The 13561-nt window shown below is 42.8% G+C and overlaps 1 protein-coding gene across 1 annotated transcript in view; it reads right to left on the bottom strand.

Annotated features, from left to right (window-relative positions):
* Positions 1 to 13561, bottom strand: part of DOCK5 (dedicator of cytokinesis 5) — a 189820-nt gene that overhangs the window by 29116 nt on the left and 147143 nt on the right. The window contains exons 27-32 of the mRNA XM_082471422.1: positions 13236 to 13395; positions 12409 to 12449; positions 11694 to 11784; positions 7548 to 7667; positions 3916 to 4005; positions 1829 to 1933 (exon numbers count right to left, since the gene is read on the bottom strand). Coding sequence (XP_082327548.1) covers positions 1829 to 1933; positions 3916 to 4005; positions 7548 to 7667; positions 11694 to 11784; positions 12409 to 12449; positions 13236 to 13395 — 607 coding nt within the window. The remainder of the gene's footprint in view (positions 1 to 1828; positions 1934 to 3915; positions 4006 to 7547; positions 7668 to 11693; positions 11785 to 12408; positions 12450 to 13235; positions 13396 to 13561) is intronic.

Here is a 13561-nt window from a genome sequence, read left to right as displayed (position 1 = left end):
AGGCCAACCTGTCATCTCTTCCCTGAACATCTGCCATGGTCTCTAGGGGCTTATCTACACGCACGTCCCATCCATTCTCCATACCAAAGCCAGATGACCTTGCCAACACAGAAAAATCTACAATGGCTCCCACTGTTCTCTGGATGCCAACAAAACACGCTACGTGACCCCAAAGCCCCGCACGTTCCTCCCACACTTCCTGCCTCATCTTCCCTGCTCACCCCAGCTCCCTCTCTTTCCACAGCACTCCTCTTTCACTCCCAGCCCCTGCCATGCCCTTGCCTGCTGTTTCCTCTGCCTGGAACGCCTTTTCCTATCCCCTTAACCTTCTTGACTCCCCCAGTTCACCTTTCAAATCCCAGCTGAAGCAGAAGTTCCCTGGGAAGTCTTTCCCGATTCTTAAAAAATTCAAGTATAATTGACACATAGTAAAAATCTACCCCTTTTAGTGTAAAATTCTGCAAGTTGTGATAAACATAACCATGGCCACAATTAAGATATAGCACAGTTTCATCACCACTTAAAATCTCCCCATGTCTCTCTGTAGCCCAACCTTCGCCCCACCGGCTCCAATGACCAGATCCAATAACCACTGACCTGCTCTCTGTCCCTATGGTAAGTGTTGGCTTGGCCAGAATGTCATATCAATCAAATCACAGAGTATGTAGCCTTTAAGGTCTAACTGCTTTTACTCAGCACAATACATCTGAGATTCATGCCTGTGGGTATGTGTATCAGGAGTTTATTCCTTTTTTTCCTGAGTAGTTTTCCACTGTGCGGCCGTCCCACACTATGCTAATCGCTTCACCAGCTGAGGGAGATGTGAGCTGTATCCAATCTTTAGTGATTATAAGTAACAGTGCTATAAACAATCACGTACAATTTTTACGTGAACACAGGTTTTTATTTTACTTGGGTCAATACTCCTTGCTTAACCAACTCATCTAGCACAGAATTCCTGTCTTAGTCAGTTTCGATTTTATATTTGTTTGTGCGATTATTTAATTCACATCTCACCCATTAGGTTGTAAAATCCATGAGAGCAAGGACCACAGCTGATTATAATCAGCACTGTATCTCTAATGCCTGGCACACAGTAGGCCCTAAGCAAACAGTTACTGAATGAATGAATAAACTACTTCCTTACTATGCGCTGTAAGGAATGTATTTTCCTTTCTACTTTTTTCTTTCTTTCTTTTTTAATTAGGGGAAGGAAGATGGATAATATATATATTTAAACATAGCTCAGCACTAAAAGAGGCTTCTTTTCTGTGGGAGAAAATAAGAGGGCTTTTTTTTGGTGGGGGGGGGGTTTGCTTTTTCGATTGTAAAATCAGTATCACATTCTAAAAAATTTTGAGAAAGAAGATAAACATGGTCCTTCTCATTATTCCAACAAAGCTGTTTTTGTTTTTGTGAACCTTTTGCAGTCTTGTCCTGGGGATATTTGTTTTCAAACTAGCTCTAGCTGGAAATAAAATAAACAATTAGATACATCAATCCACACTCTACCCCCCACCCCCGCCCCCGCGACCCCCACCACCGGCTGACCCTCAGCATCAGACCAGCGGAGGGAATGGTTTTGTTTTTCCCTTTTTCATTCCACCTGGGAGAAGTCATTTTACAAAAGAGCTGCCAGAATACCAGAGGTGGCCGGGGGTGAAGAGACCAGCCACTCAGGAAGTGGTTTCCTTCCCTAACCTCCCACCGTGAGAACAGCGGTCTCCAGCTGCTAACACGCTGGACCCATCTGGAAAAGAAATGAAGACCTTCCCTCCTGCAGACTGCAGGGCTTAGTGGCTGGGGAGACCACCCTCAGGCTTCTTACCCGCAGGAAAGAAGGAAAGCCCTGTCCGTAGTAGCCAACAGCAAAGTATTCAGGCTGAGGCCTCATCGCCTTAATGATGTTCTCATAAAATGAGGCTCTTTTCTTCTGGAAAACAAAACAAGACATTCCATAGGGAGGTTACAAGGGCACCGCTGGGAAAAAAAAAAAAAAAAGCTCAGACTATTTGCTTTGTTGTTTCCCATGTAACAGAGAGAAATGAAAGGTCTTTGTAAAATATCTTTTGGGCCAAAGAATTATCCTTTCCCTGGATCGGCGGTTTTGGACCTGCATCTACGAATGGGCCCGGGAGGGTCTGGGAATTCTTGCAGTTATATGTAGAAAGACAGATGTGTGTGCATTCACCTGTGGAGGGAGGGACGGTTTAGCTTTCACCAGTTTCTTGAAGTACATTCAGGACCCCTAAAAGGTTAAGAAGCACTTTCTGAGATTCGGGTGGGTGGTTGCACTGGAACACAGACATATGAGGAAAGAGAGAACTTTCCAGTTCATGCAGGTGGTTTCGATTCAAGGCCTCGGTTCAGCTACAGGTGCCCAGAAGGTGGTGGTGGTGTGTTCTATTTTTCAAATCTGGTACCACCCCTATCTTTTTTTTTTTTTTTGTAATTGAATTTTTATTTTATTTATTTATTTTTATACAGCAGGTTCTTATTAGTCAGCCATTTTATACATATTAGTGTATACATGTCAATCCCAATCTCCCAATTCATCCCATCACCACCACCCCCCTCCACTTTCTCCCCTTAGTGTCCATATATTTGTTCTCTACATCTGTGTCTCTATTTCTGCCTTGCAAACCGGTTCATCTGTACCATTTTTCCAGGTTCCACATGTATGCGTTAATATACGATATTTGTTTTCCTCTTTCTGACTTACTTCACTCTGTATGACAGTCTCTAGATCCATCCACGTCTCTACAAATGACCCAATTTCGTTCCTTTTCATGGCTGAGTAATATTCCATTGTATATATTGGTACCACCCCTATCTTTAATTCTTCCTGTGGGGAGAGGTTTCCCAACCAGGTGTAGAGCGTCAGCCTTAAAGGAAGCAAAATAGGTAGCCAGACCTGGGGGGGCTTTGACAGCTGTCCCTCCCACAATGGTTAGTGTGAGGGTGATTACTACACTACCTCAGTGAAGGTTTCTATCACAATGTTTTCTTAGAGAGGTAACATTACGTTGCTCACGCCTCAGCTCAATTTAGTCTGTGAAATTCATCTGTGACTTTTTGCATTATGGCAGGAGCTGGTACCATACAGGGGCAAATTCTTTTCAAAGCGATCTTGACAACTATCTCCTCCAATTATTATATGACAGTGGGTGACCTGACCTTTTGTGACTCCTCCACTGAAAATGACCCAATGTAATATTGTGTTGGCCTCCCACTGGGCATGGAAAAGGTTATTTTTGTTTCGCTTTACTGTTTTGAAATAGGTGACCTGTGCCAACAGCCGGGTGTAATACACAAGGGCAGGAGGACTGTAAGAGCAGAGAAGTCCAGGGACATTCGGAGCAGGAGGAAGGCAAAATTGGAGAATCAAGATAAAAAACAATAAGAAACAATAAAAAACAAAAATACTAAGAACAAAAAATTTTTTAAACCAAAAAAAAAAAAGATTTAAAATTAGAAAATAAAGATAAAAAACAGAGCTCAAAGATGAGCAGTTTATTCATTCAGCAGGGCCCTGAGGATGTGGACCAGAGGACAAGTAATTCTGATGAACAGATGTCAGAAAACATCTGAAACGTGGAAAGGCTTCCTGGAAGGCAGAGTAACTGAGAGGGGAAAGGGGTGCTGGACCTGGGATATGGAGGGTCCACAGAGGAGCAAAAGGCACAGAGGAGAGAGGGCTGTAGACGGGGATCCTGAGCCCCCTATCAAAGATAACCTGGACAAATGGCGCTAACAGCTTTTAGACCTCATTTCTCTTCATTTTTATTCTAAGCAAGGGGTACTTTTCCGTTGTAAAGAACATCAACTATCTTTTTTAAACTTACAAAACCATTTTCACAAGCACTACGAATAGCACCCCTGCCAGAGGCTCGACGTCTTCTGACCCAGACTCACCAGGAGATCACTCAGGCCCTCGTAGTCGAATACTTTGCTCTCATAATTCTCAGCCAACTCTTTGCTCAGCTTGATTGCCTTCTCCCACATCTTCAGAAAAAGAAAAGGAGGGTTACCAGTGGAGAACAAAGCAGTCATTGATCCAGTTGCAAAAGCCACTGGAGAGTCACTGGGCAATGACTAGGGAGTCACGTGGGTTAAGTTTCTGCGGACACTCCCAACGTACCTCACGGCTTGGATCAACTAACCCTGTTTCCTGACATCAAAAATCTACTGTACCTTAGCCGCTTTGCCAGGGGGCACTTTCTGTTAATTCTGTTTGTAAGAACACGAAGAACACCATGTGTCCTCAAACAAAGCCATGCTGAGTTTAAAGGGCAATGAACTAAAGACCATTGAAAGTGCAGTGGAACCAGTTCCAAAGACTAGGTCTTGAGAGCATGAAAGTCTTGCTGGAGGGGAAAGGAAGTTGGTGTGGGCTCTTGTTCTGGTTTTGAGATGTGTGTGTGTGTTCCTTCTGAGTCAGGTTGTTTGGGAGGAGTGGAGGTATGAAAGAAAGTCTAATCGTACTGTCGTGTGGAATTTGGGAAACTATTTCTCCAAGTTAGGGCACTGATTTCCTATTTCTAACTAAACTATCTACATAGTCAAAGAGAGCTTCAGGAAATGCCTCACAGCATTTATGAACATGTAAATTACAGCCGAAGGCACATATCTGGCATCTGAGGCTAGCATCCCAGACTGATGAAACTCTGTTCATTTTGGTATTTCATAAAATGTCTCTTAGCTGGATACTATTAGTAACGCAACATCTGAAAATTTCCTACTTCAGTCTTGTTAACCACACGCTAAGCTCCACTGTCTCTGGCCGCCGAAGGAACGTGTGTACAGTTCACATACAGTTGTAAAAACATTTTAAAATTAAACCTTCTAATATCATTTGCCAAATTTGTCCCTTCTGAAATTTCTGGGCCTGGATCATGGAAAACTCTTTGAAATGTGCCACATGGGCCTCAGCTGGGCCTGGTGTAGGAGGCCAGTCAACAGCACCATGGGGCCCAGTTCACTCCTCATTCACCAAATGCTAACTCAATGGAAGAGACAGGAAGACAGCCTAGCACAGAGGTTCTCAAAGTGTGGTCCCTGGTCTCTGGGAGTCCCCAGGACCCTTTCAAGGGGTCCATGAGGTCAAAACCATCTTCTTAATAATACTAATATTATTTGCCTTTTTTCAATGCTCATTCTCTCATGAGTCTACAGTGGAGTTTCCCAGGGGCTATAGGATGTGTAATGTCACAACACATGGGATGTAGAAGTGGATATTCGAATCCTGCTGTTTCTATGGAGCCAGATGACAAAGAGATTTGCAAAAATGTCAAACAATGCCACTCATATTGCTCACTTTTTGGAAAATATGGTCATTGTTCATAAATAGATATGATTTATATTAACAGGTAATACGTTTGTTATTGTTAAAAGAACAAGCAAGTAAATATTTAAAAATTTTGTTTTAATTTCTAAGACTAGAAATTAATAGCCATCAATAGACATAATCCATGTGAACAAAAGCTCTTGGGGGTCCTCAGTGATTTTTAAGAGAGAAAAGGGATGCAGAGGCTAAAAAGTCTGAGCAAAGGGGGCTTCCCTGGTGGCGCAGTGGTTGAGAATCTGCCTGCCAATGCAGGGGACACGGGTTCGAGCCCTGGTCGGGGAAGATCCCACATGCCGCGGAGCAACTAAGCCCATGAGCCACAACTACTGCGCCTGCGCGTCTGGAGCCTGTGCTCCGCAACAAGAGAGGCCGCGATAGTGAGAGGCCCGCACACCGCGATGAAGAGTGGCTCCCGCTTGCCGCACTAGAGAAAGCCCTCGCACAGAAACGAAGATCCAACACAGCCATAAATAAATAAATTAAAAAAAAAAAAAAAAAAGGTATTAAAAAAAAAAGTCTGAGCAAATATATTTGCTCTCTGGGCCTCAAATTCTTCCTCAGTAAAATAGAGATAATATCTACCTTATAGGGTTATAGGGAGAATTAAATTAGAAAAGCAGCCTGAAAATCACCCAAAACAGTAACTTGCACTAAATTGATGGTAGCTATTTTATCATGATGATCATTTATTTAATCAACAGGTTCCACTGGTAAAACAGGAATGGTGGCTGGAAGTGGCAGGCCCTTGAAAAGAGTCAAATCTGGAATCTGTTTTGTTTCAATAGCACACACTTTTTTTTTCTCCCCCTACCCTTTCTATGCTTTTTTTCAATTTTAAATTTAAAAGTCTTCCAGCTGGACAAGCTTTCTGCAGCTCATCACAGATTCCATGACTTGGTGGCCCAGTTTACATGTTTATTTTACTTTCTCTTCCTCATAGGCATTTAAGTTGCTTGTTCCGTACAGCCTAAGGTGTCAGGCAGGCAGTGACCTGGGGATGGGATGTGCCCCAGGTGTTAGCTAACAACCTCTAAAGAATGCGCTGAAAAGGATTATACTAGCTCCTGGCCCTTAGCAAAATTTAAAAGGTACAATTACGGTTACAGAGAGTGAGGCCCTGGGCTGCCCCCTGTATTCTCCCTTGGGTTATGTGTCCTCAAGATAACTGATCTCTATTTATTGCCTTTCTTACCTTAATTAATCTATTCATTTTCTCTCCCATTAAAAATATCAGAATTCAAAGATACACATGGGAATAGTTAAGCGTAAGTTATGAGTCACTGTTGCATAATAAAGAACTTGTCTGGTCTTTGTCCTGAGCTCCTGGGAGGCAGCTTCTAAACTCTTGGAATTTCCCCAGTGACAGGAGTGTCATTGTTATTCATGGTGGACCTCTCAGACCACATGGGAGTTGATACTAACTCTGCCTCTGCCAGAACCTCCAGCCATTTGACTAGAGGGTTGGAGCCTTGAGCTATACAGTATCAGTCAGACCTCCAGGGAAGAGATGGGGGCTGGAGATGGAGTTTATTCATGTGGTTTATGATTCAATCAGTCCAGCCAATATAACGACACCCCAATAAAAACCCTACACACAGGACTTCCCTGGCGGTCCACTGGTTAAGACTCCACGCTTCCACTGCAAGGTGCATGGGTTCGATCCCTGGTCGGGGAACTAAGATCCCGCATGCCGTGTGGTGCGGCAAAAAAAAAAAAAAAAAAAAATTAAAAACCCTGCACACAGAGCTCAAATGAGCTTCCTGGTTGGCGAACACATCAGTTCGCCAGGAGTGTGATGTGCCTGAATCCACGGGGAGAGGACACAGAGGCCATGCACTTGGGACTCCCCTAGACCTTGCCCTGTGTATTTCTTCATCTGGCTGGTTCTGATTTGTATCCTTTATGATAAAACTGTAATCATTAAGAACAGCATTTTACCAAGTTTTGTTGGTTGTTCTAGTATAGTATCAAACCTGAGGGGGGGGAACCATAGGCACTCCCTCCCCAAATTTATAGTCAGTTGGTCAGAAGTGTGGGTGTCCTGGGGACCCCTGAACTTGCAGCTGGTGTCTGAAGTTTGGGCTGTCTTGTAGGGGTCTCTGCGCTAACTCTGGCTGGTGAAGATCAGAACTGCAGTGTATAAGTATTGCGGTCATTTCCTCCTTTGCCTTCATACAAAAACAAGCCACCCAACACTCACCTTGCCTTTGTCAAAGTACGATATGATTTCTTGATACAGCTTCTCTTTAAGCTCTTGCTGGGTATACACATAGTAAGTGTCCCTCTGAAGCAAGTGGGGTACACAGGGCCTGTCAGACCACTGAAAAACACACAAAAGCAACACAAGAGATTGATGCAACACATCAATTCATTTAAAGCAGATGAATGTAACAAATATTCAGCTGAAAAAATTCACAGAAATATTTGTATATATCTTTGACTCAATCATATATTCTTGATGATTTATTAAACACAAAAATTGCACATGCACATACATATACATGCCAGCTTCAAAACAAGTGCATGCCAAATGGACACACAAGGCATTCCCGTGAAGGTCAGGAATGAGGTGAGGCTGCCAAGCATCATGACTGTTGTACTGGTTACCACGCAGTACAGATGAAAGAGAGAAATCAGAAGCATAAAAATGTAAAAAAGGGGGTAAAACTGTCATGTGAAAGCAATGATTGTATTCTTCATAATCAATCCATTCACAAAGGGTGCCAACTGAAAACCTACCACAAATAATGAGAGAATTAAGTAGTGGGGTCAAAATTAACATATTTGGAAATAAATCAGAGATAGATTTCATATAAATAATAACCGTGCTGAAGATAACAGAAGAAATGACCCCTACAAGAATAAACCCAAAATGATCAGATACCAGGGCACAGCAATGTGAATATACTTAATGCCACTAAATTATACACTTACAAAAGCCTAGGATGGTAAATTTTATTTTATATGTATTTAACCATAATTAAATTAAAAAGAAAAGATATCTAAGGATCAACATAACAAGGAATATTCAAGACTTCTACACAGAAAATGTTCACACACCACAGGAGGGCACAAAAGCAGACCTGAACAAATGGAAAGTCATATCATGCTTTTGGATAAGAAAATGCTATTTTGTAAACATGGAAATTCTCCCCTAAATTAATTTTTAAATTTCATGATTCCAAAGTCCATGTGAAAAAATAAAGAAAAAGGAATAAGGTGGAAAACTCTGAAAAAGAAGAGGAATGAAGAGAAACTACTAGGTCATAAAACATACTGATAATTGAAACAGTGTGGTCCTGGTGCATGAATTGACAGAGACCCATGCAAAATATGTAAAATCTAGAAAGAGGTTCCCCCCGACCCTCCATATGGTGATTTAGTACATGATCAAGATGGGATCTCATGCCAATGATGAAAATGTGAAAATGATGAAAATGTGGACTATACTTAATAAGTAGCATCCCTACTGAGTAGCTCTATGGGGAAAAAGTGGCATCCACAACTCATACCTTATGCCAGGATAGGAGAGCTGAATTTTCTGAGCAGCACAAACGAAAAGACCTACAGTCACTGACACTGTGGTTTCTCTCTGATCATCCCACAGTCAACAAGCCTTCCTCCCTAACCCATATATGATAAGCTTTCTGGTGCCCCAATCTTGAGTATGAACTGTGAATGGCTGCCTTAGGGGAAGTGGTGAAGCAGAGGACTCCAGTTTTTAATTCCAAGGCTTAGAACAATATACACGTATTATTTAGGTATAAAATAAAATTTAAATTATACAAGAAAATTAATTGCTAGGGACAAGAATGGAGGCAGGGAGATGCAGTAGGAGGATAAAAATGATAACTTGGACCAAGATGGTAGCAATGGAGATAAAGAAAAGTGGGTAGGGTGAGGCTATCAAAGAGACATCTGCACCCCCGTGTTCACTGCAGCATTATTCACACTAGCCAAGATACAACCTAAGTGTCCACCAATGGATGAACGAATAAAAATGTGGTATATACATACAATGGAATATTATTCAGCCATGAGAAAAGGAAATCCTGCCATCTGCAACACCACGGATGGACCTTAAGGGCATTATTCAAAGTGAAGTAAGTTAGACGAGAAAGACAAACACTGTACGATCTCACTTATATATGGCATCTGAAAAATCCGGACTTGTAAAAACAGAGAGTAGAACGGTGGTTACCAGGGGCTGGGGGGGTGGGGGAATAGGAGGAAGACTGTTTAAGGGTATAAACTTGAAACTAGTAGATAAATAAGCCTGGAAGACTTCCCTGGTGGTGCAATGGTTAAGACTCCACCTGCCAATGCAGCGCACACGGGTCCTGGTCCAGGAAGATCCCACATGCCGCGGAAAAACTAAGCCCATGAGCCACAATTCCTAAGCCTGCGCTCTAGAGCCCGCGAGCCACAACTACTGAGCCTGCATGCCGCAGCTACTGAAGCTCGCGTGCCTAGAGCCTGTGCTCCGCAACAGGAGAAGCCCCCGCTCACCACAACTAGAGAAAGCCCGTGCGCAGCAACAAAGACCCAATGCAGCCCAAAATAAATAAATAAATACATAAATTCATTTTTAAAATAAATAAATAAATAAATAAGCCCTGGAGATCTAATACTATAGCACAAACTTGTTCAATTAAAAAAAAGAAAGAAAGAAAAGTGGATAGGGTGAGGGACGGTTTGGACAGAGGGTCCATGATTCTTGTTTGTGCAGAATGTGGGAGGGGTGAGTAAAAGATGATGATGACCAGTATCTTTTATTAGATGCCAGTGCCCTTTAGTGAAATGGGGAGAAAGGAAAGGAAGGGACAGACCCAGGAGGACAGTGGAGGGAACAGCTTCTGTTACTGACATGCTAAGTTTGAGTTGTCTATTAGTCATTCAGAGATTGATGTTGACAGAAAAGTAAGTTGGAGGAGTCGTCAGAGCTGGAAATAATTATTTGGGATTGATGATGTAGAGTTGTATTTATATCCATGGCACAATATAATTTCCTCAGTGAGACAGTATAAGTAGGATGCTACTTCTACAGTTCTATATTTACTTACAGCTCACTTCTCTACAGTTTTACACATATTGATTGACGTGTGTTTGTTTTTTCTTTTTTAAATAAATAAATATATTTATTTAATTTTAATTAATTTAATTAATATTTAATTATTTAATTTAATTAATAACAGCTGCGTTCGGTCTTCATTTCTGCACAGGCTTTCTCTAGTTGCGGCGAGCGGGGGCTACTCTTCGTTGAGGTACGCAGGCTTCTCACTGCGGTGGCTTCTCTTGTTGCAGAGTACATGCTCTAGGCTCACTCGTGGGCTTCAGTAGTTGCAGCATGCAAGCTCAGTAGTTGTGGCTCACGGGCTCTAGAGCGCAGGCTCAGTAGTTGTGGCGCAGGGGCTTAATTTTTCCGTGGCATGTGGGATCTTCCCTGACCAGGGCTCGAACCCGTGTCCCCTGCATTGGTGCATTCTTAACCACTGCACCACCAGGGAAGCCCCTGTTTTTTCAATTAGAGTGTCAGTATTAGCAGCCTGTAAGTTGTGCTCTGCTTCCTCAGGATTTTTAAATAAATGATATGCACCCATCTGTTCAAAGCAGCACTATTTACAATAGCCAAGACATGGAAACAACCTAAATGTCCATTGACAGATGAGTGAATAAAGAAGATGTGGTACATATATAGTGGAATACTACTCGGCCATAAAAAAGAATGAAATAATGCCATTTGCAGCAACATGAATGGACCTAGAGGTGATCATACTAAGTGAAGTAAGTCAGGAAGAGAAAGACAAATACCATATGACATCACATACATGTGGAATCTAAAATACGACACAAATGAACATATCTACAAAACAGAAACAGACTCACACAGAGAGAACAGACTTGTGGTTGCCAATGGGAAGAGGGAGCGGGGGATGGATGGATTGGGACTTTGGGATTAGAATGGATAAACAACAAGGTCCTACTGTAGAGCACAGGGAGCTATATTTAATATCCTGTGGCAAACCATAATGGAAAATATGAAAAAGAATGTATATATATATGTACAACTGAATCACTTTGCTGTACAGCAGAAATTAACACAACACTATCAGTCAACTATACTTCAATAAAATAAATTTAAAAGTAAGTAAGTAAATAAATAAATAAATAATTATGGAAATTTTCCCAACCTCAGTCTAAACACTAGCTGTGCCTATTTAGAAGGTATGAAAACATTCTTGGATAAAAGGGTCCCCCTTGAGTAGGGAACTTTCCCATCAGAATCATACAGGATGCGGTCCCAACGGGCTGGGCGGCTGACGTACCGCACACCTGATCGGCTTACCTGCAGGAGTTCAGCATGTAGAAGGAGAGTGTAGGCAGCTTCGGTGTAGTTCTCACAGTCCCGGTGCAAATCCCGCAGCTTGTACAAGTATCTGGTCAGAATGGGAGAAAGGAGGCATTCTGCTGCCAGGGAGTTGATGGGACATTTGGCTCACGCCACAGCCAGGCGGCAGGAATAGTTACTTCCTATTCCTTAAGTCTTTGCGCTGCTTCCTGCCTGTGTGTCTTTCCTACTCTGCCTATGCTACTTTGTACTCTTCGTTTAAGGCAGTGATGTTTAAAAAAATTTTTTAACGCCACAGGCCCCTTTGGGAAGCTCATGAGAGCTAAGGAACGTTTCCCCAGGAAAACGCACGTAGTTTACATCCAAGTTGGTTTCACGCTCAGGGCTTCCTGCACGCTGGACTAACAGTCCTTGACAGAGGGTGAATTTCACGTCTTTCCTGTGCTGTTTTCCCTGGTTACCTGGCCAGAGCCCTCTATCCTTTCCTGGAATCCCGACACGATCCTCCCTCTACACTTCCTCGTATTGTACTTACTTGTGTATCTGTCTAAAGCATTTACCCTCTTAGGAAGAAGGGAGCATATCACATACTTTCTGGTGTCTCTCGAAGCAGCAAGCACGGTGTTGGGGCTTATTGTTTTCATTTATTGGAGAAATAAATCATAAAGCCCTGAGAGATAAACAGCAAAAGCAGAAATTTCTTTCAGCTTACCTTATGTAGATGTCCTCTCTCTTCTTTTCTTTGTAAAAATTCTACAAAAAAAGTCACAAAATACCAACACAAAGCCATTATTGATGAGCTTGCCACAAAAATGGACAAACCACTACTTGCACTTTTCAAGTGTCACTTTTCCAAAGACTTTCTTCTTTCCCTTTAACAAATACCCCCAACAAAATAAGGAAGTGACAATTTATAAAGCAGAAAAGTTGAATTCTTTTAGGACCATGCTTCTGGGAAATGTGAGGGAAACTTCTAGGTGAATAGACAGCTGGGTCATACCCAAATCACCTGATATTCTGTTTTCTCAGGGAATCAGAGGTGGTAGGTTTTTGATTTACATGAAGAGGAGTGTATGGCAGCCTAAACCTCTGAGGTCTGTGGTCCCAGTTACAACTGTCTAAGGAAAGGCAAGACCACAGGGTTCTACCACCTAGAGGATTTCATGGACTAATTCTCTACTCATGGTATATTGTTTTTAATGCATTTTCGTCTGTGTCGAATAATCCCAACAATAAAGCAACCGCATAAAAACAGGACAGAGAAACAGGCTGAGGATGGCCTTCGGTAAGAGAGTTGAGTCAAGAGCTTATGTTGCATTTTCCATCCCTGTTTCCACATTTATCCTCAAGGTCTGAGGCAGCTGGCATCTGTGAGTTCAAAGCTGGGTTGGCCATTCCAATTAGACTCAGCAGGACACGGACTCTGGAAAGGTGGTCCCAGGGGACCTTTGTGTCTGCCGGATCTACTTAGAGCTGCGCCATGGGGTGCAGGGGCGGCTGGGCACTGCCCTCTCGCCATCCCAGGGGCGTGGCACGTACCAGCACGTTAACGGTACAGCTCATGCGGTTTTCCTTGCTCTCGTCATGCATGATAATGGTTCTGTAGTCCAAGAGATTCTCTAAGAGGCTGCTGACCAGGAGCGCGAATACTTCTCCGGAGCTGGAGAGGTATTTATGCTTCCGGCAATGTTCTAGAAGCCTGTGGGGCAGAGATAGAGACAAATGCCCATGTCCCACACCGTCACTCCAGCACCGCCTATGAGCGCTGTCCATGGTCCTGGCAGCAGGTGGCGCCAGAGCAGGAGACACACACCCTTCCTGTAACTCCAGTCTAGGCTAGCCTGGGTCCTTCACTTACACGGCTC

Source organism: Balaenoptera physalus (assembly GCF_965194825.1).
Source record: "Balaenoptera physalus genome assembly, chromosome: 7".
NCBI lineage: Eukaryota > Metazoa > Chordata > Mammalia > Artiodactyla > Balaenopteridae > Balaenoptera > Balaenoptera physalus.
This window is presented reverse-complemented; position numbering and strand designations above follow the sequence as displayed.